Below are 22331 nucleotides of genomic sequence, written 5' to 3' on the forward strand. Positions count from 1 at the left end.
CCTAAGTATCTGTAAAAGCAGCCACTACACACAGGTTTGTCCTTTAGAGACAGTCTCCCATGGCCTTGAACTGATCCTCCTCTGCCCACCTCCTAAGAGCTGGGATTACAGGTATGTGCCGCCACATACAGATTCCTTGGTCTCGGCTGGGCTGGAGCTTACTATATTGCCTCGGCTGGCCTCCTGCCTCTGCCTCCAAGTGCTGAGACTACAAAGGCACGAATCAGCAATTATGGGCTAATCTAAATTTTGGCAGGAGACTAGCTCCACAATAACCAGCCTCCGACCTAGCACCTGTCTCCCTGGTTACGAAGCAACCATAAGGACAGAGGCATCTGCAGTGACTGGATAAGGAAGCAATAGTTACTTACTTTTTTAAAGTTTTTGCTCCTGAAGATGCATGAGGTTGGAGGTAGAAAGGAATTTTGTTGAATTTGGGCATATTTTTCTGAAATATTAAAAGTTGAAGAGGTATAATACTTTCTATTAGCTGATAAAACTAAAATGCTGTCAATATGAAAACAAGATTTACAAGTAGCTATTTTTTACAATGACTTAATGTAATCTATAGTAAGTTATCAACTAAATGTGCCTTAAGAGAAAAATTTATCACCAAGTATGTTTAGTTTATAGTAAAAATAGATTAAGACAAATTATATGCAGTATTTGTGCCAAAAATAGGTTTTGTGGCATGGAATTTTAAAGCTGTATAAATCGAAACATTGGGGCTGATGACTAAAAGTCCAACCAGAAGCTTAAGCATCCTGAGAGAGCCCGAGAGCCTTCACTTGCTGCATGGGTGGCCGTCACCAGTGGGGGCTCTCCGGCTATCCCCCTGACAGACAGAGGTCTACCATGAAGAAAATACCCATTCTCAAATGATGGCTGACATCATCTGGTCATCCTTCTCAGGGCATAAGCCATGCCACAGGGTCAGTAATAGTTCTACATCCAAAGGAAGCAGTAGTTTATGGGAAGCTTGGACAGAGAAGGCCACAGGTGTAACATTGGCTTTAAGTTCTTAGGGTTGTATATCTGGGGTAGAAAGCAAATTTTTGAAAGCTTTAAGAGATTAAATCCCTTTTCATATGGCTTTAGGAATATACAAAATAGTCAAGAGGATGTAAGAACGTCTAGAAACAGACTGAACAATGTCTACAGGAATTTAGTGCATGAACTGACACAGCTTCCAGATTAGCAGAGACGAGAGACTTCACAGGCTGCACCAGCACAGGTAGAGCCTTACTTTACACCAAACACAAGAATAAATAACATAGGTACAGAGCCTAAGAAAGGAGGCTCTCCCACACCTATCCTGGATTAGGAAATACCTAACAAAACATGGAAGAACCCAGAGTCATAACTTAATGTGATTACACAAAAACTAGGTTTCCACCTGGGAAGGAACCTTGAACAAAGTAAAAGTTTAATGAAGGCACAGAGGAGTCAGGTTAATATGCAACGGAAGATCACCTACAAGTCAGTCAGAGAATGACCCCATTAGAGGGACGGCAGAGAACACAAACAGGCAGGAGATGGGGAGATGCAAATGGCCAATATGAAAGACTCTTAACCTCACCATGAATAAAGGGAAATGCCACATCAAAGTCATCAGACAGTATTCGCCTATCGTACAGCAAAGCTAAAGTGTCCAGTGTTGTGTGGCTGTGGGAACTGGACATTCGCACACTTGGCTCAGAAGTAAATTGCCTTTGTGAAGGGCAATTTGGCATTATCTATCAGAGTTTAAAATGTGCATACCCTTTGATCCAGCAATTCCACTTCTAGGAATCTATCCTAAAAAGCACACAAAGATACATGTACAAGGACATTCACTGCAGCACTGTTTGCAACAGAAAACACTGGAAACAACCCAAGTCCACTAATAAGGGGCTGATCAAATACAGAATGCTGCATTTACACAACAGAATAGGGTGCTGTCACTGAAAGGGAACAGTCCATTGAGTACAGGCATGAACAGATGTCCAAGACACACTTTTAGTAGAAAAAGTTGTACAACACTGTAAGAGATCTTGTGCAAAATAAAATGAGCTATACACTTGCACATGCACACATAATATATGCTCATGTAGGTGAAGAAAGGAGCCAAGGCCGTGTCAGCCTCCTAGTAGGTGCTGGCTCTGAGAGGAGGGTGAGTGGCAAGAGGCACCTCACCCCAAACACCAATCTTATAGAATAAGCATATATTATCATAACTGAATCCTGACAAATAAAAATCGATATGTAAACCATTATCAGATGCATCTACAACTTGAGAACTTCAGAAAAGCAGAGGGACTCCACTTGACAGGTGACTTTTGCTACAGTTTAAGACTGTGCTGTCTACAACAGTCCTTAATGTCACAATCTGGGAAAAGTCAGAGGGCGAAGTGGGGGTGGGGGACACTTACATCCACAGTGATGTCAATTACCCATTGTGGTACTGTCTCATTGAGAAGCATCGCCTCAGTCTCGCCCCCGGAATCCCGGCAGAGCAGCCTAGACACAATCCATCAGGTAGTCAGTGTCATGACAAGGGGACATCAGAGGAGGAACCCTCACAGTGCTCACTGAGGACAGCAGAGGTGGCAGTAGATAGAGCAGGGAGACTTGGGTCACCATAGGGCCTAGCCGGTGCCATGGTGCATGACACGGACTTCGCCTGCACTGAGGGCTCTGGTTACTACACTTGGGCAGGACAGACATCTTCCACACTTCTGACAACTATGCGACACTAGTGAGTTGCCCAGCTCCCCACAGCTGTGCTGGATGTGAGCCACATCAGCTTTTCCTTTCCTGGGGGGTTCAGAGAGGATTTCCCCGGCAGCCCAGGCTGAGTCAGTGCAGTTAACGGTTCCCAGGGGCAGCCCAGCCTGTCTTGTCTGGTCCAGTCCCCTGTAGGCAGGCATCTGAGGGGAAGGGGCTGTGACACTTGCCTTGGCCCTTCTGTCGCATCACTCACTGCACCAAGCATTTAACTATCTCAAGCAGACGGAAAAGCCAACTCCAGACATTCTTACAAGTTAGTGACACACTGCTCACGCCTGAGCCAGCACTTCCTACCAAAAGGGTTGGACTATCAAGCAAGGTCTTTCTCAGGCAGGCCTCTGGTCCTTCTCATCCATACCTGAACAGTGTGCGACCTCCAGCTTCGCCAAAGATCACAGGGGTGTGGGGGGGCACTTGGAAATATCCATTTCCCTTCTGGACTCTGCTTTCTTGCTCCCCGCTCACTAGGAAAGACAGGCAGGCTGTTAGTGCTGAGACCACAGCTTCTGAACACTCATTACAACAGGCTGTAAACACGGCTCAGTGGTTAACAACACTGACTGCTCTTCCAGAGGACCCAGGTTAAGTACCAGCACCCACAACCATCTGTAACTCCAGTTCTAGGGGACCCAATAGCCCTTCTGTCCTCCATGGGCACTGCACACAGTGCTGCACATTACACTAGCAGGAAAACACTGATACATTTCAAATTAAAAGCCAAAAAATTAAAAGTTAAAAATCTTGTTACTTAGAGTTAGAAAAATTGGTGGAGGAAGCTGGAAAAATGGCTCACAGATAAGACTGCTCTTCCAGAGGACTGGAGTTCAATTCCCAGCACCCTGCAGCTCCAGGGGATATGATGCCTTTGTGTGGCCTTCACATACATTCTCACGTATGGCATACACATATAAAAGTTTTTAAAAATTAAAAATTAAAAAATAAAAGTAATAAAGGTAAAAAACATTAAATTCCTGAAAATAAGAATTTGGTATTTTATATTGACTGTATTTTAGAGGATCTGATCAGAAGTCAGCATGCTACCAACTGTAAATAGAGTCCCTTTGGAGGGTTTTAATACAAGAGAAATGCAGCTGACCCACTGCCTGCCCTGCATGCATGTGCCCTGCCAGCCTCCAGCCCCCTGTAAACCGGAGCACAGTGGCACCACCTGCCATCCCAGCACTTGGGAGCTATAGGTGGGAGGAGCTATGGCAACTGTGAGCTAGTCTGGACTACAAGAATCCTGTCCAAAAAAAGGAAAGAAAAAAAAAAAAAGGGAAGGGAAATATTATTTATAAATAGTTGTCTTGCCAGGCAGTGGTGGTGTCCACCTTTAATCCCAGGACTTGGGAGGCACAGGTATCTCTGGGAGTTCGAGGCCAGCCTGGTCTACAGCATGAGTTCCAGACAGCTAAAGCTACACAGAAAAACCCTGTCTTGAAAAAAAACCAAACCAAACCAAACCAAATCAAAACTAACAACATACCAGGAATCTTAACTGCCCCCGCACAGAAGGAGCTGGTCATGTTTCTGTTTTATTTTTGCAAGGATTAAAGGTGTGCACCCCACCACCACACAGCATGTTTCTGTTCTGAATATCAAACATGGGGTTTCTTTCACCTGTGAGAGCTACACCCCACAGTGGTCTCATCTCTGTAAGCTGTCTCAGTCCACTTGACATTCACTCTGGTGCAGAAAGGAGACAATGAACTGGGCACACCACAGATACACGTCACACTTTAGCACACTGTGTTAAGTACCCTTTGACCCCAAGCTATTCTTGCTTTTGTGAACATACACACTAACCGTGGTTGACTTCATTTTCTTCTTCGTCCATGGGAGTCACATGTGTTCTCGGCCAGTACTCCAGAAGCGCCTGTAGTAGGAGTCCTCCTAAGTTCACTGCAAGTCAACAGGAGAAACAGGAGAGAGTGTGTCACCTCCAAGCTCAGACAAGGAAGAGCGATGTTCGGATGTTATATCTGATGCTGGAGAAGCCAACTACAGGCAGGGCAGGCTAGGAGCAGGGCAGCTGGAGACACCCAAAGGGAGAGCAGGTTCTCGGGAGAGGGGGCGGCATTGAGTGCCTACAGCATTCCACACAAATCTGGTGGCTTTTACAGCGGCACTGTCTTTTCTTTGTGAGTTCAGCCTGGCCTTCGATTTCTCATCTTCTTTCTTCCTACCCCCAAGTCCAGGGATGATTGGGAGTTGCTTTCATGCTGGGGTGCGGATGCAGGGCTCAGTCAGACCTCCACTCTAAGATGCTGATGCAGGGGAACGGCTCTGCTCTTCACGAGTCACACAGGGTCCTACACGGTAGTTAAGGCTGCCCTGGAGCTCACACTATTCTCCTGCCTTAGCCTCCTGAGTGCTGGGATCACAGGCAATGAGTCACTATGCCTGGCTTAGCTATTCCTTAAAAACTAAATAACATGATGTTATTTACGGAGATACTCTCCTGACACCGGCAATACTTTATCTGTACATATGTGCTGGTTTCTATACACCAAATTCTTACAAGAATGCTGAGGAAGGGGCGGGAGAGATGGCTCAGAGGTTAAGAGCACTGATTGTTCTTCCACGGTCCTGAGTTCAATTCCCAGCAACCACATGGTGGCTCACAACCATCTGTAATGAAATCTGGTGCCCTCTTCTGGCCTGCAGGCATACATGCAGACAGAACACTGTATACAAAATAAGTAAATAAATCTTTTTTTTTTTTAAAAAAAAAAAGAATGCTGAGGAAGATACAATAATTGTCCTATATGCTGGGCAGTGATGGAGCACACTTTTAGTCCCAGCACTCAGGAGGCAGAAGCAGTTTAATCTCTAAAGTTAAGGCAGCCTGGTCTAAAGAATGAGTTCTAGGACAGCCAGGGCTATACAGAGAAACCTTGTCTCAATCGAACAAAAAAACAAACAAAAAACCCCACACCAAACCACAACAAAAAAAGGGGGACACTACAGAGATGCCTAGCTCCACCTAAACACTTAACTCACATTTTGGGTCTGAGCCGTCGGGACTGCTGAAGCCAGCGTCTTTTGCAGAAACCCAGGCAGCAAAGCAGTCACTTTCATCCAGAGTAATCGTCAGCATCTGCCAGAGACAACGACATCAGTGTGCGCCCTCCCTTCTGCAGCACCTGAACCTGCAGCATCTGCACACTAGACTAAGGCATCAAGCCATGCTTCCATGGGAATCAATGCCGCTATGGCTCACGTTACTCAAATGTCAGAGGCTTCAACAACAGTTTATTAACATGGGGGGAAAAGGAATTGCACATTACTTAAAAACATCAAACTCCATCAGAATAGTTAGGGTGTGCTAGGGATCTGCAGCTATCCAAAATTACACAAATACTGATTGCTAACTCACCCCTGTTTTCAGATCTACTGAGAACCAATTTGGAACATACACCATTTTAAATCTTTTCTTAATTTCGTCTTCGAAGTCCACTTTGCCCAAATCTTCCACTTTGCACGCCTGCACAAGGAAGCACAAGGGTCAGGATGGAGCAATGGACCCACTGACACTTCACACTTCCAGATTTTACACTTGTTTAAATAATTCTAAAGTATACTTTAAAAGAAGAACAGAGCTAATGGGCAGTGTGGTGCACACCTTTAATCCAGCACTCGGGAGGCAGGGCAGGTGGATCTCTGTGAGTTGGAGGCCAGCCTGGTCTACAGGCCCCTAAGCTACACAGAGAAGCCCTGTCTTGAACTCCTCCCTCCCCATAGGAGCCGATTTCTTTTATTCTAAGGTCTTTAAATAACCTGTTAGTAAAAATTTAAACTACTGAGCTGGAAGAGATGGCTCAGTGGTTAAGAGTACTTGTTGGTCTTGAGAAGAACATGGTTCAGTTGCCAGCACCCACCTGGCTCACAATCATCCAATTACTCCAGGTCCAGGGAATCTAGTGCCCCCTCTGATCTCCCTGGGTACCAGGCACACACGGTACTCAGACATGCATGCAAGCAAACACTCATACACATTAAATTTTTTAAAAATTTTTTGAAAAGGAAAACAATCTTTTCTAGGGGGTGGGGCTGTAACTTATTTCTGCTAATACTAAACTGCCTTCACATTCGCCCAGTGCCGCAGTCGGCTCCTCACGGGCAGGCAGACATGGACTCTCCCACATCCCACTGCTCCCTCCCAATGACCTAGGGAGAGTTCACACCACGGCAATGTACTCAAGCCCCCGGAACGTCAATTTCCCAGAAGTCTGTCATTTACTGCACTGCACACACACTCCTTGATGCAGGCCAGCACCCCACCCCCAGACCATCTCCTTTCCTCTCTGGAAACCCAAGTCCTGGCTCCACTCAGATGCAGTCATCACAGGCTCTTGCCTTCATCTGAGCTACAACAATGCCCACATGGAGAACACACAGGATACATTGCCCGTCATACCTCCACCACATAAAGTCTGCAGCACAACAGACCATCCCTGCTATCTGGAAGAGCACGTGAGTGCACAGGCAAGCGTGGACAGAAAACCTTATGTCTTTCTCCCAGCGCAAGAAAAAGGTGCCCTTGTGGGTGTGTTCTAGCCCTTCCTTCCTGGGAACCTGTAGAGCTTTTGTTGTTGTTTTCCCCTCCATGTCAAGGTTTTTCTGTGTAGTCCTGGCTGTCCTGGAACTCACTCTGTAGACCATGCTGGCCTGAAACTCAGAGCTCTGCCTGCTCCTACCTCCTGAGTGCTGGGATTGCTGTGTTGTTCTATCTAGTACCCTGAGGACTGCGTGCTGTCTGCCCACGACAGCTCACACCATTCTGTCCCGAGAACTGGGCTGTCATCTTCTCCCTCTACCACTCCACCCACAGCAGACCTGAGGACACATCCTCATAACCTTTCTCCTTCACACTCTCCACTTTCTTTCTTCCCATCCTCTTTCCCACCCATTTCGTTGCAGCAGAATGGTGCCTGGGCGCTGAGCTCTGTGTTGCAGGGTTCTGAAATATGCACTTGACATCACTAGGAAATGGGTAAAAGCCATTTTGGGGATAAAGTCCAGCAAATGATGTGACTGGCCACTGGCTACAGACTAGAACACAGCTCTGCCGATTCTGCATGTCCCCAGGCTTCCTTGTCTTCTTTACCCCCTTAGGTTTAGGATACCAGATCATGTGACTTCAAACCTTTCAAGGTTCATTATCTGGACATGGGAAGCTGTTCACACTACCTCAGAGCTCCACCCAAGCAGAACTAGATCTCATTCGGACAGTAGGTTTCTGCTGAGAGCAGCTAACCAGACCAAGAGTGGGCAACTGAGGCCACACACAGAAAACCAGTAGCTTAACTTTACAGAGATGCTGTTCTGACAAGACTCTCGGGTGCCGTGGAAATAGTCAGTGCAGGGCAGCATGACCTAAGGTTGCACCGGGGTGAGGTTAGGTAACCAGGGAAGAATCGAGCAGTTTTGCCGATGAGTGATTGAGGCTTCTCTGGATCTGCTCAGTTACATGGGGCCCCTTGTGAAAGAAAGGGCAGGACAGAACCCCCATCCCTACAGTCAATGAATTATGCAGCCTGAAATGCCAATAGCACAAAGGACAAGAACTCTGGTGGACTCTTTTAAAGTAAGGCAGCTTTTTTTTTTTTTTTTTTAAAACAATTCATAATATAGCAACCAGGGAAATGGTTTAGGTGCTTAAAAATGTAAACTACCACATCATGCTATATCTAAAGTATCCACCCCAAATAAATCTTGATTGTCATGTACAAATAAGGAAAACTAGGGGGAATGCATGGTCCCATAACCACCAATCTCAAAGACGCTTACCTTCAACACGTCCCAATATGCCACGTTGTTATTTGTATCTTTGGTTAATATATGTCTCTTATCATTAAGGATGTGACATTGAATGATACTAGCGCCACCTAAAGAAAGAAAAAAGAACAATTGGTGAAAGAAAAAAACAATGCCTTTCTACTCATCCTTAGAATGTATGTAGAAGGTACACATGTATGTGGCCAGGTGCCAACTCTGGAGCTGGTTCTCCTCTTCCACCTTTACATGGGCTCTGAGGAAAGAATTCAAGCTGTCAGGCATGAGCAGCAAGTACTGGTCAGCGTGCCAGCCTGGCATATGCTCTCGCTTCTCTCCGTGGTCTCCTTCAGTCCTTCTGACCAGTTTCTACCCATTCTTATCTAGCGGGAAGAGATGTAGGAGGCTAACCCTGGAGCTAACATTAGATTTTTTTTTCTCAGCTAGCCAAAGCATAGAATTTGAGGCTCACATCTGACAGTCTGGTGTGTGCCGTGCTGAAAGACAAGATGAGAGGTATTTTACACGGCTACTGTACTATAGGGTAAGAGACGAACTTGAGAATGGTGCCAAAATACACATGGCATGAAGCTCTTGGGTATACTGAACACAAAACTTGTCACGCCCTGTTTGCAGCAATCAGAACTGAAGATGCTGCGGCAAACACAAGCAGAACACCACAGCTGTCACACAGATCAAACACACAAAGCCATCACTGAGTCTGGGAAGGTGGCAGAGGGAGGCCAGATCTCCTCAGTGCACATGCAAGTACTGAAGCCCCACAGAAACCCCTGATCTGCACTATTCTAGACATCACTCAAAAAAAAAAAAAAAAAAAAAAAAATCACAACCACACCCCTGTGCACATGGGTGGCACTTATGGGACCAGGAGGTGACTAAAGAAATCTTGCATGGGAATGTGCTGAGGTAGTGTCCAGCGAGGAGAGATGACCTGGGAACGGATAGGATGAAGATACATGGTACACATATATGAAACTGTCAAAGAATAAATCAAAAATATCCTTAACCTCCACCCCCCCCCCCCATTTCTCATCCTAAGCACACGTCTCCAGCAGCACTGCAGTCACAGAAGTGCGGTGCCTTTATTTCCACCTCTCTTGACTCTACCTCATCACAAGTGTGTGCTGCTGTGGTCTTCTTACCTTTAATAACCTGGTCGGGCTGTGTGCAGAGGGGGGTTATAGGATTTGTACAGTCGTTGTCATAATCACCAGAGGCTCGGAAATTATGAATTCCCTTCAGTGTCTAAAGGAACAAAATTATCAAGTCATCATTTTATGCTCTCCAGTTTGTCACTCTGAGTCAGCGAGGAGACTGAGAGCCACAGAAGCAGCAAGCGCTCAGGGGTCACACTGATCAGAGCACACCATCACAGCAGGGAACCACAGGGCCAAATAGCAAGAAATCCCCAGCAAACAGTAATGAGGAAAAAAGACAATGAAAACAAAAACAAAACCCAAGGTCCCTGTGCTGGTCTGAATGAGAATGTTCTCCATACGCTCATGTATTTGAACGCATGGTCCTCAGTTAGTGGAACTCTTTAAGAAGAATTAGGAAGTGTGGCTTTGTTTGAGTATAAGTGTCACGGGGGGTGGGCCTTGAAGTTTCCAAAGCCCACGCTAGGCCCACTCTCTCTGCCTTCAACTTTTAGACCAGATGTGCACTCTCAGCCACATGTGCCACACCTGCCTGGCACCACATTCCCTGCCACAACTGGCCCCCAATAAACTCACAGGGAGAGCACTATTAGGTGTGGCTTTGTTGGAGGAAGTGTGTCACTGTGGAGGCACACCTTGTCAAGCCATGCTCAGTGACAGTCCACACCCCGTGGCCTTCTGATGAAGATGGAGCCAGGACCATGCCCGCCTGCACATTGCCTCTCCCCCTCCAGATGATAGTGACCTCTGAAACTGCCAGTGAGCCACTCCAATGAAATACATAAGAGTTGCCATGGTAGCCGGGCGGTGGTGGCGCACACCTTTAATCCTAACACTCGGGAGGCAGAGGCAGATGGATCTTTGTGAGTTTGAGGCCAGCCTGGTCTACAACATGAGTTCTAGGACAGAGAAACCATGTCTCAAAAAACCAAACTAAAAAAACAAAACAAAACAAAAAACTCAAACAAACAAACAAGAGTTGCCATGGTCATGGTGTCTCCTCTAAGCAATAGAAACCCTAACCAAGATAATAGTCATGGACTAACCTCTTGAAACTAAGTAAGCTTCCAATTAAATGCCTTCTGCTCTAAGCTGCCCTGGTGTTTATCACAGCAACAGAATAGTAACTAAGCCCCAAGCAGGGCTGTGTTCCAGCGAAGACTATCACTGATGGGCAGAAGAACAGGCCCACAAGCAAGGTAGCTGATCTGCGCATAAACCCTTTCCACTAGCTCCCAGAGTCAGCTATGCAAGGCAGCTCAACTCCTTCACTTAGACTTGGCTGCCCGATCTCCTTCTACCCCTGCTCTCCATGCCATGAAGACAGGACATGAGTCAGAAGCCAACTTCCTGCTCTATTACCCTTAGAAAAATGGGTATATGGTCTGCCTACTTCATTCCTTTTGTGTTTAACTGAAACAGCCAGCGTCTTGCTATACAGCCCAGGCTGGCCTTGACTGTGCAGCATTCCCTCCTGTCAGTCCCAAGTGCTGGGCTATAGCTGTGCACCACTGCACAGCCACTCTCAGGTGCAGCTTAGAGGCCAGCACCGTCTAACACGGACAGCTGCAATCAGGCAACAGTCTCTGCAAAGCACAGCAAGCACATAGCCTAGCTGGTGACAGAAAAAGAAGTTTAATGTCATCCAGGAAATTTCAGGGTTACTCTCACTCTCAGGGATTACGCCTGAATTCACAGAGGCACATTAACAAGGCCACACAGAGTCTCTGCTGCTGCTAACTGGCGTATCTGGGATAGCAAACCAACCACGCCTACAGACTCACCACAGCACGGTCACACACTTACCCACTTGTTTACTGTGGACTTTGTTGTTGCAACCCAGACTGCAGGAGGGGGATCTGCTGATCTGTCAAGCTCCATCTGAAAGCCAAACACAAAGTCTTCTTTGCCAAGAGCTCATGCCTCTGCTGTTATCCCAGAGATGAGCTATTAGCCTGGTGAGACACCAGGAGTACCTACCAACTCCTCAGTCAACAACTAAACAGTGCCTGCACAGGCTTCTAGCAGTGAGCTACAAACGCACAGGGAAGGAGGTCTCCACCAAAGTTCAGTCTGGTAACGAGAGAGTCTCGTAAGACTTATGTTATGTTAGGGCAGACAAGTATCCCTCGCACCAGTGAGCTACATACAGCTATCCACTCATGCCTGTGTACACGTACACAGTTAGATATTTTTAGAATCTCACTACATCAGCCAGGCTGGTTTTGAACTCAGAAGCCTCCTGCAACAGCTGGTATATAGACAGGTACCACTGTGGACAGGCTCAAGATTTCAATTTAGATTAACTGTAGGGACCTAAGTGGACACACTCAAAATGATGAGGGCTTTCTGGAGCTAAAGCAACACTGTTTCTGCTATTCCAGTTTTTATATTGTGTGTGTGTGCATGCACACGTACACAATTTTCTGAGACAGGCTCTTGTTATGCCCTTAAAGCTAGCCTTGGATGGCCACCAGGCTTGGCTTACATTCTTCCCTTAAAGGCAAATCAATTTCTTCCTTTTTTGAGACTGTTTGTAGAAAAAAAAAATCCTAACAACACACCAAATGCGAAATTAGCCCTTGCTCAGGAAGGGGCTCACCGGATCCCATCAGCACATGCGCTCTGGTCCCTTCAGAATGTCGTACACGTAAGATGTCTATTTACACTAAACAGAACCACCCTTCTTCCTACAGCAGGAGACTGCAGCGGGAGGGGCAGGAGACATTTCTACTCGGTGTGTGTCCCCACACCTGCAATGCTCACAGGGAAGAGGCTCTTTCACGCTTGCTACCTCCACAGCCTTAATGCTCTGCTCCCCAGAGGATGGTTTGCTGGTCATCAAGGCACCACCCAGATCACGTCTCCTGCCCACTCTAAGCCTTGTGGGCTCTCCTCCTGCACGGCTCTTCCTTTCCTCACTGCAGAGGCTGGAACCTTGTTGTCCGTGCCTCTTTTTCTGTCTGCTCATGTCCCTCCCCTTAGGGAGGGCAGGAGAACTCAGCAGCATGGCTGACATGGTATCATCAGGATTTAGTTCCCAGCAGGAAGCCATCCATCCATGTGCCAGAGGTGTGCCCCAAAGTTAGTTTGCCGCCTCGCTGGCCTGAGGGTCTATATTGAGACACTTTCCTACCCTGTTGAGGATGGAGGGTCTTCCCACCCCCATGTCTGGTCAGTGCGTAGTGCAGATTCTGCCACATAGGCCTAACCAAGGTCACAACCTCAGCTGGAAAACTGGAAAACTCAACACACCTTGAGAACTGGTGCCTTTTCTTCACAAATCAGCACCCGAATGTCAGGGTTTCTTAGGTCTGTGCAGTAAATCTTCCTGTCCCGTCCTCCAGAGTACACATGTGTGAAGGCATCGTTGACTTGGAGGGCCCAAACGCCTTCATCGTGTACTCGGTATGTTGCTATACATCTCTGTTGGCCAAGGGACCACAGGCGAATTGTCCCGTCAGAACTCCCAGAGAGGCACTGTGAACAGAGAAACAAGGTGAGGGTGCTCCCAGGAGCATGCCAGTCCAAAATGACCACAGACAGCGTGCACGCTCCATCAGGGACACCTGAGGGACCTGCCCTAGTCCTCTTTAGCCAGCGCCTGCTGATTCTGTAAACCCTAAGGTGAGTTGTGTTTGGATGCTCAGTTACTGAGGTAGACAGAGTTGGACAGCAGCTGAAGGCAAGGGGGTAGGGAACTCAGCATAACACCATTCCTGAGAACTTATTAAAATGTAAACTCTCGGGTCCCACCCAGACCATGGAGGCAGGACCACAGCAGGTCCAACGATGCCCAGCAGGTTTCCTGGGAAAGTCCCATGCTCTACGGCTGACGGCAGTGCTCTGGCCAGAGCCTTTTGGGATCTTGTGTCACAGTTCTGTCCCACCCTCTTGCTCATGGCTCTGGATTTCTTGTGGATCAGACAGGAACCAGAAACAAGGTCTAGCCAAGGACGGCACTGACTCCTGTGATTCTGAACGATTCTCACATGAGTTGTGAGTCAACACTAGTAGTTCTGAACATTCTCAAGGTCCAGGAGAATCAACTACAGACAAGTTGGAGGCACACAGATTAGGGATGAGTACACTGAGTTAGACAGAAACAGGCTGACTGAGTCATCCCACAGCCATACTGGGCATGCTCAGTATTCCTAACTGGTTGCTGTGACAACTTGTAGAAAGCATAAAAACTTAATTTCCCTGGGAAAGGACAAAGCAATTGCTGGTGCTGGAGGACGTGACTAAGCAATAGCTTCAGAGGAGGCAGCTGTGGCCCAGACTTGGTGGTTCTTAAATAGATGGGTGGGGTAGATTGTTAACGTAACTGCTCCACCTCTTGACTTGAGGAGCCTGTGAGACTGTGGGCAGGTGAATTACATGTGGTGAGAAGACTCCCTCACCAACTGCCAGGAGCACCAGAAACTTAGTTACCTCTTCCAACTAGTTCACAAGGGGATGACTGATCCAACCTGGGTATGGGAGGACTCAGACATTCTTTGGGATAGAGCTAAGGAGGGCTTGCTAGGGCAGAAGATGCTACTCTGACACGGCCAATCTCTCAGGAAAGCTCCAATCCTTCAGATCCTAGAACATATGCCCACAGACAGCAAGGTCTGGCAAAGTGGTGCTCTGGAAGTCCAGACACTGAAGATGTGCAACAGTTAGTTACCAGATGCAGACTGCATGGTGGCAGAGGTTGGGTCACATGAACACACAACACAGAACAATCGCAACAGCAGCCAGCACTCTGCGGTTACAAGGTGAGCAAGCCACAGGAAAAACACAACCTGCTAATAAAGAGCCACCGACACCCAGCACGAGGCGGGCTCAGGGATGCCCAGTGCTGTAAGCACCCTCCTCCTCAAGGTCCCTGGTGACACTCCCTGTCCTATAGGAGCTGGCAGGACCCATAAACAGTTCCCACCCTTCATTTTTACCTCTTTCCTTCCACTGGCTAAGAATGTGAGATATCCAACAAGAAATTATTTCAGACAAATGCAACACTATTAAACCAGACATTCCTGTCTCCCAATGACAGCAGTAGGAGGGGCCTATGTGTAGAGGACCTGGCTACTAGTGGAAAAGTTGCCTGACATGATCCCAGACCCCTAAGTTAGGTCTGAAACTTGAATTACCAGAAGAACCCTGCGGGTGACCCACCCTAAGAGTGAACTGGTAGCTTTTAGAACCAAGCCCCACTAACATTACTGGTCAATAGCAAATACAGCTGACTTTAAGGGATCTCCACCCGACAGTTAAACCGCCCCATACAGAAGAACATTATATATTACAAAGAGGACACAGGACCCAGACTGCAGTGGCTAGGAAGAGCTTTAGGCCTTCTAGCCACTGCTGGAGACTTAAACCTATAGACAACACAAACAACAACAAGGCAACTGCCCAAGCCAGACAACAGAGACCCTCCACTAACAGGCAGGCCAAGGCTTTGACAGCAAGGCTTCCTCCTGCCTACAAGGTCGGCACTTCAGCTGTGGTGGCCTCCATGCAGTTACAGCTGCATTAGGACTGAACTTGGTAGCTTTCAACTTAGCTTTTTATTTTTTAAAGATTTACTTTATTTTTAGATGTATGTGTATCTGTGTGAGTATATGTCATCTGTGTGCAGTGCCCACGGAGGCCAGAAGAGGGAACCTGATCCCCCCAGAGCTAGAATTACAGAGGGCTATGAACCACTGGACCTGTGTGCTGGGAATAGAACTCCAGTACTCTGCAAGAGCAACAAGACGCTGACCACTGAGCCACAATTTAGTAATCTACAGACCAAAAATTAGGATATAAATTACACATGCAGATTATGGTTCAGGTCAGCCTCTCCAATCATGCAGACAGAGGAACTTCCGCTAGAACCATCAGCTGGGCCTGAAAGCGTGCCTACCTGAGTGCCGTCCCTGTTCAGCAGCAGCGCCTTCACGTTGTCCGTGTGCCCTTTCAGCTTCATGAGCTTCGCGCAGGTTCTCGGATCCCACACTCTTAGAACCTGCCAGTGTTTATAGAGTATTATACAAACCGAACACAGATACAGCCAGCTTCTGAAAACAGCTGACTTTCATATCAAATGTCAACTATTAATTCTAAGGAGGAAACACTGCTGCAGCCAGTGTATGCTGTCCAAGGCTGCTAAGCTTAAGGACACCTTTCTAAGGCCAAAAATCACAGTCATCTCCCCACGCCACGTACAGCAGTTGCGCAGTTACACTCTGATGTATACAAATAACACTTCTTTCATCATCCACTGGACAAAATCACTGTCTTTATTATTTTATTCTTTAGCATCTTTTGAGACAGGAATTGGTTGTACTGTCTAGGTTGGTTGTGAATTTCTGTACTCAAGCAAAATCTTCCTGCCTCAGCCTCCCGAGTGCTGGGACTACCGCATGCTACCTCACCCAGCTCTGGGCATGTTTTTAAGGGACTTCATTTTCTTAGGTTCAGAGACACTAGCCAGGCCATCCTTACCTTTTCAGTGGACCCTGATACAATGATTGTTCCCAGCTGGTTCATGGCCAGGCTATAAATGGAATCTTTGTTTCCACTTAAGGAAGACGCTATTGAGGATAAAAGGAGTTGAGTATTAACAAAGTGACCAGGTGTTCAGCAACTTGTCAGCAAAGATCACAAGCTTATACATTTGACCCAGAAACTTCACAAACACTTTAAGGACGTGAAATCTATGTATACTAGAGATAATTCCAAATAACAGTATTATCATCAACATTTGTTTTTCTGGATTTGCGTATGTGTAGTGTTCAATATCTGTCAAGTGGAACTGTACTGCCATTTAAAACTGACCCACATAAAAGCAGTGTATTTCCAAAGACGGGCCTGACTTGTTCCAAAGCCACTGTTATTCAAAGAAATGCAAAATGACACCATTTCATACATAAATCAGATTAAAAAAAATAAAAACCCAAACCCCCAAAATCTAAAGCAACACTTTTAGCCAGAATCATGTCCATACCCTTTGATTTGGAAGCCAAAGCAAAAGTGTTTCCATGGTAACCGGCTCACAAATACACACCCAGTGGCCCAAGAAGCAAGCACAGGTGAGAGGTTTAGAAATGCCTGCTTATAAGTATTTCAACAAAGGTAACTATGATTAGCATGGGTTCTACACTCATAAACCTGAGTGACAGCCTCCCTTACAATCTAAGTAAGCCCAGCTATGGCAGGATCTATGTTCACTAAGGCCAAGTTTCTATTCCTGTGTACCTTAGAGGCAGGCCTTACAAAGAGAGGCCTAGGACAGACCAGGCAGGCCTACCTGCTGGATCCCCGAAAAACAAAATAAAACCACCAAACAAAAAACCCCAAGGGAAGAAGGGGCAGAGCCCCTTTAGATCCACACTACTGGGAAAACCAACACTGAACAGGTTGTAAACGCAGTCTCTCTAGGGGTCTTCCCTGCAGACTTGGTCACACTGTAACTATCTCAGCCAAGCCATGGGAGCCCTGGAGTAACATAAGCTGAGACCATACAGCGCAGAAACCTCGCTGTCTGAGTCTGTGTCTTCAACACCTCCTCTGGTCGAAGTTAGGCCAAACTCTGCTCCCATAGGAAGTCCTCAGACATTCAGTCTAGAGGCTTCCATAGGCTGGGCTATTGTAGTATCGAACTTCAAGTCAAAAGATCTGTGTAAGCCTGACCTCGAAGTTTATCAAACAGCCACAATGAACACATCTACATCTCTCTAGAAGCACCTGAGTCTTACTGGGCTTTTCTAGAACTGCTGGATTCTTTCAGGCTGCTCTGAACAGACTTCTCAGCTGGTATGGGAACATTCTCTTCTGGGTATCTCTCATCTTGGCCATGAAAAGCTCATGAATACAGTAAGACTCTGAAGTCAGAAAAGAGCCTGCACTGCCAACTATCGCCTTCAGAACACTGGCCGTGTGTGTCTGGGGCAGCAGCACTATGGAGGTATACGGTGTGACAAGACAGATTCTTCTGCCCGCAGGGACTTACACCATAGCTATGTAGCTAAGAAATACACATGGAATAGTCAGGTTCCATCTGGAGAAGCTACTCAGTCTACAGCGCAGCGATGGGCTATCTCCTAGTTCAATCACAATTCTGGGGGCTAGAAGCTGTATGCAGAAGTACTCTCAAAATATGAGCCACCATCTTGACGCAAACGTATCCAAGATGTTGTATAACATTCTTTATGACAACTTAGATCACTTTCAAAAATGTTTTTCAAACACCTTACTTGTGACAGTGTTATTTGAGGCAGTCAATGCTGTCAGAGTATTCACATCCCAAAGGAATATTTGTCTGTCCAATCCAGCCGATGCTACCAGCTCTTTATCCTTGGCATATGCTAAGGCCTTTACATAGTCCTATAACAGAAAAGACACACTATGATCTATGCTGTAAGAACACGAGTCCCACAAAGAACTGAGCTCCCAACACGACAGGAAGACTGAACCGTGGACATTACCTTGTGTGTCCTGAGTGTGGACATGCAGAATCCTTTGTGTGCATTCCACACTTTGACCGTCGTGTCAGAGGAGGCAGATATTACTACAAGAGACAGAGTCGAGCAAGGACTTACTAGAGGGGCTTGAGCTTTGGGCCACTTAACAGCTAAGTGATGCTACCACAAACACACACACACACAAAGAGTATTGCTTTTAATTATACTGGTTTTAATTATACAGAACAAACTGTTCTAATCTCCCAGGTATAAGTCCTTAATTTAATTGAGAAATTCAGACTGCAAAACCAAGAAATGGAACTCATCAAAATAACAAAAACGTAATACTAAGGCTAAAAAAATTATATATAGTATAGAGTTCTATTTATCTATAGTTCAAATTTGTGTCAAACTAATGTGTGCTCATGCTGACCAGCTAAAAGGAAGGTCTGGAATGGCACAAGGAGGCCTCTGGTAATCCTGCTATATCTCACTGTGGTTTCAGTATGTGTGCACTTTTCTGCATGTATGTTGGTGTCAGTGAAAAGTCTTACAGGGGCTGGGGCATGGCACCAAGTAAGCGCCTCCTGTGTAGGCATTAGGCACTGCCAACACCCACATAAAAAACTAGGTGTGGAAGCACACACCTGAACCTCTTATAACTTCAATGCTGGAGAGGGGTGGGGGGTGAAAGCAGCAGATTCCAGGAGCTCAGGAGTTAGCTAATCTAGCAATCAGTGAACTCTAAGATCAGTGAGAGATGCATCATGGAAGATGACACCTGATACCCACCTCTGGTGTCCACACGCATACAAACCTGCACACATACAGACTTACATAAAGAATGAAAGTCATATAAACAGAATTTAAAAATTCAAGAAGCCCGAGAAGCACTTACATGTTTTCCCATTGCAACAGAGCACGACATCATTCACCCAGTCGGTGTGGTGCTCCATGGATGCTATGTATGGATCTTGCTGAAACGAAAAACCAGAGTTTACAACAGAGAGCACAATCATGATAAAGTAGAACCAAGCTCAGATTCTTCAGTTAATGTGATACCAACTTAAATTAACTAGAGTGACACTCCCCTAAACAGGCGATGCTTCCAGAGACTTGCTGATTTAATAAGCAAGCTTGTTTCAGGATATTAACCATAATAAAAGCCTAGGTTCCCAAGGTTAAGTTTTATACCTTGTGGTGGCAAAATTGACAGTTCTGGGCTAGGCATGGTACAGGGCACAGAGTGCCGGAGGACAGGTAGGGATTTCTTACACCAGCACACCTGTGGTTCTCGAGTCTGGCCTAAGGGCTTTTATCGGTGAGTCCCAAACTGCTTGTCCTTCAGAGGAGACAAGGTGCAAGGGCATCGGCACCCCAATCCAGTGCCAGACTCCTACCCCCTGGCTTTTACCAGAGCCTTTTAGACACAATATCAAGTTATGTCCCACACCAACACAAGCAAGTTTACACACTTCAGGGGCAAGGGAATAGCTCTTTTGCATATCTAAGAACTTGTAATAAAGACCAGGAAAAAGATGTTTGAGTGTAGGCCAGATAGACTACCAGATTCTAGGTAATCTGCATTTTCCCTTAATTTGTTCAAAATACTGGAAATTCTCAAAAAGTTAACATTATAATTCAAAGAATTTCTACAGCACAGCAAAGGCAACACACTTTTCTTATTTTCTCCTCAAGAACTCAGCCTGCTAGATTGAGTCCACTGCAAGAAACCTTATCTGGCAGCTGTGCCAATGACTCCCTGACTGCAGTGAATACCGGTTTGTAGGGCTGGCTAAAAAGACACAAACTTAAAAAAAAAAATTCAGGTGCTGGCACCAGGGGTCTGTGATTAGGCTGAGTTCCAGTTCACTGCCTGTGAGTACAAGGGACCAGACACACAGTTGAGAGTTGTGTAAATGCTCCTTTCCCTCCCCAGTGCCATTCTCTGTATCATTCACTAAGCAACACTCAAACAAACGCTGGAGTTCCCTCCTATTCAACTGCAGACCCCTTTGCATGTCAAAATATTTGAAAAATCTCTTGATTATGATGCTGAAAATAGAACAGAATGTTGAATTATGTACTTTTACAAATATTTAATTTCCTTATAAAAAGTGATTAAGGTCCCTACAACATGTTAGTGTCTTCTTGGCTAATGGCGGTGTGAAACCACGAAGGCTGCCCTCTCCTTCCACTCCTCAGGCTTCTGCAGACATCACTATCTGTTTTGCAGTGCTGAGCATCAAGCCCTGGGCCTCGTGCATGCTGGACAAGCACCCTGCCACCCGAGCTACACCCTAGCCTTGAGAGCCTCGTGCTTACAGAATGAGGGACTGTAAATGCACAGTTATCAAGAGACTTTCCAAGTTCATAACGACACCAAAATCCTGTGAAGTGCTCATTCCCCGCCAGCCAAATATTTCTGCTCCTTTGTGGCAAGGGACTCTTAAGGCAAAATAATTTATGGAGACCCTGTGTTAATAAAGGCATTTTCTCACAGCTTTACACAACTCTGTGGATAATGTCTTCATAGAATATATTATGAAGCTCAGTGTTCAGAGATTAAAGCCAGAGCTTAAGAAGAAGCCCACCAGACAAAGCCACTGGTTCAAGCCGCCTCACCTTGTGCTGATTGACACTCCATATTCTGATGATGGAGTCGCGCCCTGCGGTGAAGAGCCTGTTGAGTGCTGGGTCCAGCTGCAGGGCATTAACTCCATTGCGATTGTACTTCTCCACTTCATCTCGAATAACATAGGAAACCTGGCAGACATCAACAAGAGCCAGGCCATGGTGAGGTGTAGCCTACTAGTGGCTAGTTCCAATAGCAAACTAACAGTTTCTGTCTTTATCTTACTCCACGAAGATTACAGGGCACCTCGAACCCAGCTCAGGATAAGCAGGACTGCCGCTGCACCTGGATACCTCCCCAGCCTCCTGTCTGCCTGTATCTGTCTAATCCACTCCACCAACCTTCAACCACCAGTACCCCTGAGGAGGACAGTCGGTCAGGAAAAGGAGGAAACGTGGGAAGAGAAAGCTGCCCCCAACCCCTCCCTGGTTTGCCTATCGCTGGCTGACAGATGCCAGGACAAGACCTGTAGTTCCATTCTGAGAAGACTATGCAATGGCTGGTGCACCGAATGCTCTCTCCCAGCGTGCCCTTCTCCAGCGGCCCAGGAGGAGAGATCACCAGAGCAGCTTTTCCCAAAGCCTAGCACAGGTGGAGCAGCTTCCTGCTTTTCTAGGCCGGAGCTCTCACTGCTCCTAGCTCAAGGGCACCACCTTGCCTCACTCTGTAGTTCTGGGAAGAGTGAAAGCCTACATAGCCCTGGGAGACTTGAAGAAAGTTTGGATACGAGGGCTGACTGAGAATTGGCTGGCAAGCGCAAGGCACTGGGTTCTGCCTCAAGCATGACAAAGAAAAAACACAGGGAGGCAGAGGCAGGCAGATCTGATGTGGGAGTGTCATATCAATCTGTTGATTTCATTGGCTGAGCAATAAAGAAACTGCTTGGCCCTGATAGGTTAAAGCATTGGTGGGAGGAGTAAACAGAATAGGATGCTGGGCGGAAGAGGAAGTGAGGTCAGACTCTGCTCTGCTCCAGGACAGGATGGACGGAGGCTAGAATCTTCCCGGTAAGCACACCTTGGGGTGCTTACACAGATGATTAGAAATGGGCTAGTCCAGGTGCGAGAATTAGCCTGTAAGGGCTAGAGTTCATGGGCCAAGCAGTTCTTTAAATGAATACAGTTCGTGTGTTGTTATTTCGGGCATGAGCTAGCCAAGCGGCCGGGGTGTTGGGGACGCAGCCCCGCCGCTCTTATTTCAACACAGATCTTTGAGTTTGAGGCCAGCCTGGTCTACAGAGTGAGTTCTGGGACAGCTAGAGATACACAGAGAAACCCTATCCCGAAATAAGAAAGAAAGAAAAAAGAAAACCAAAGGTAGATGTCCATGCACAAATCCTCCTTTAGCTCCTCCAGCACAACTGTTCCTGAGCCTATGCCTTCAGTCTCCTTCAAAGCGGCCTCATTTGTGCTCTATCCTGGACACCTTACTGTAAAACTCTACCGGTTCCGTTCCTGCATTCTACTCGCTACAGGAACTAGGCTGAACATTTAAAATTGATGTGGGAGTGATTTCTTATTAATAAAGAAACTG

At 46.6% G+C, this 22331-nt stretch overlaps 1 protein-coding gene across 3 annotated transcripts in view; it reads right to left on the reverse strand.

Moving 5' to 3' along the window:
* The window catches only part of Wdr48 (WD repeat domain 48), a 37507-nt gene that overhangs the window by 3538 nt on the left and 11638 nt on the right, over nt 1–22331 (reverse strand). For all 3 annotated transcript variants that reach the window (XM_050141569.1, XM_050141570.1, XM_050141568.1), the window contains 16 exons: nt 20789–20929; nt 19062–19140; nt 18188–18270; nt 17957–18086; nt 16206–16294; nt 15625–15726; nt 12981–13205; nt 11532–11606; nt 9711–9813; nt 8563–8660; nt 6149–6256; nt 5773–5869; nt 4576–4671; nt 3128–3233; nt 2412–2499; nt 372–448 (listed from right to left, as the gene is read on the reverse strand). In XM_050141569.1, the coding sequence (XP_049997526.1) occupies nt 372–448; nt 2412–2499; nt 3128–3233; nt 4576–4671; nt 5773–5869; nt 6149–6256; nt 8563–8660; nt 9711–9813; nt 11532–11606; nt 12981–13205; nt 15625–15726; nt 16206–16294; nt 17957–18086; nt 18188–18270; nt 19062–19140; nt 20789–20929 (1697 nt within the window). The remainder of the gene's footprint in view (nt 1–371; nt 449–2411; nt 2500–3127; nt 3234–4575; nt 4672–5772; nt 5870–6148; nt 6257–8562; nt 8661–9710; nt 9814–11531; nt 11607–12980; nt 13206–15624; nt 15727–16205; nt 16295–17956; nt 18087–18187; nt 18271–19061; nt 19141–20788; nt 20930–22331) is intronic.

This window comes from Alexandromys fortis, unplaced genomic scaffold (assembly GCF_014885135.2).
Source record: "Alexandromys fortis isolate MF-2015 unplaced genomic scaffold, M_Fortis_MF-2015_v1.1 scaffold_44, whole genome shotgun sequence".
Classification (NCBI taxonomy): domain Eukaryota; kingdom Metazoa; phylum Chordata; class Mammalia; order Rodentia; family Cricetidae; genus Alexandromys; species Alexandromys fortis.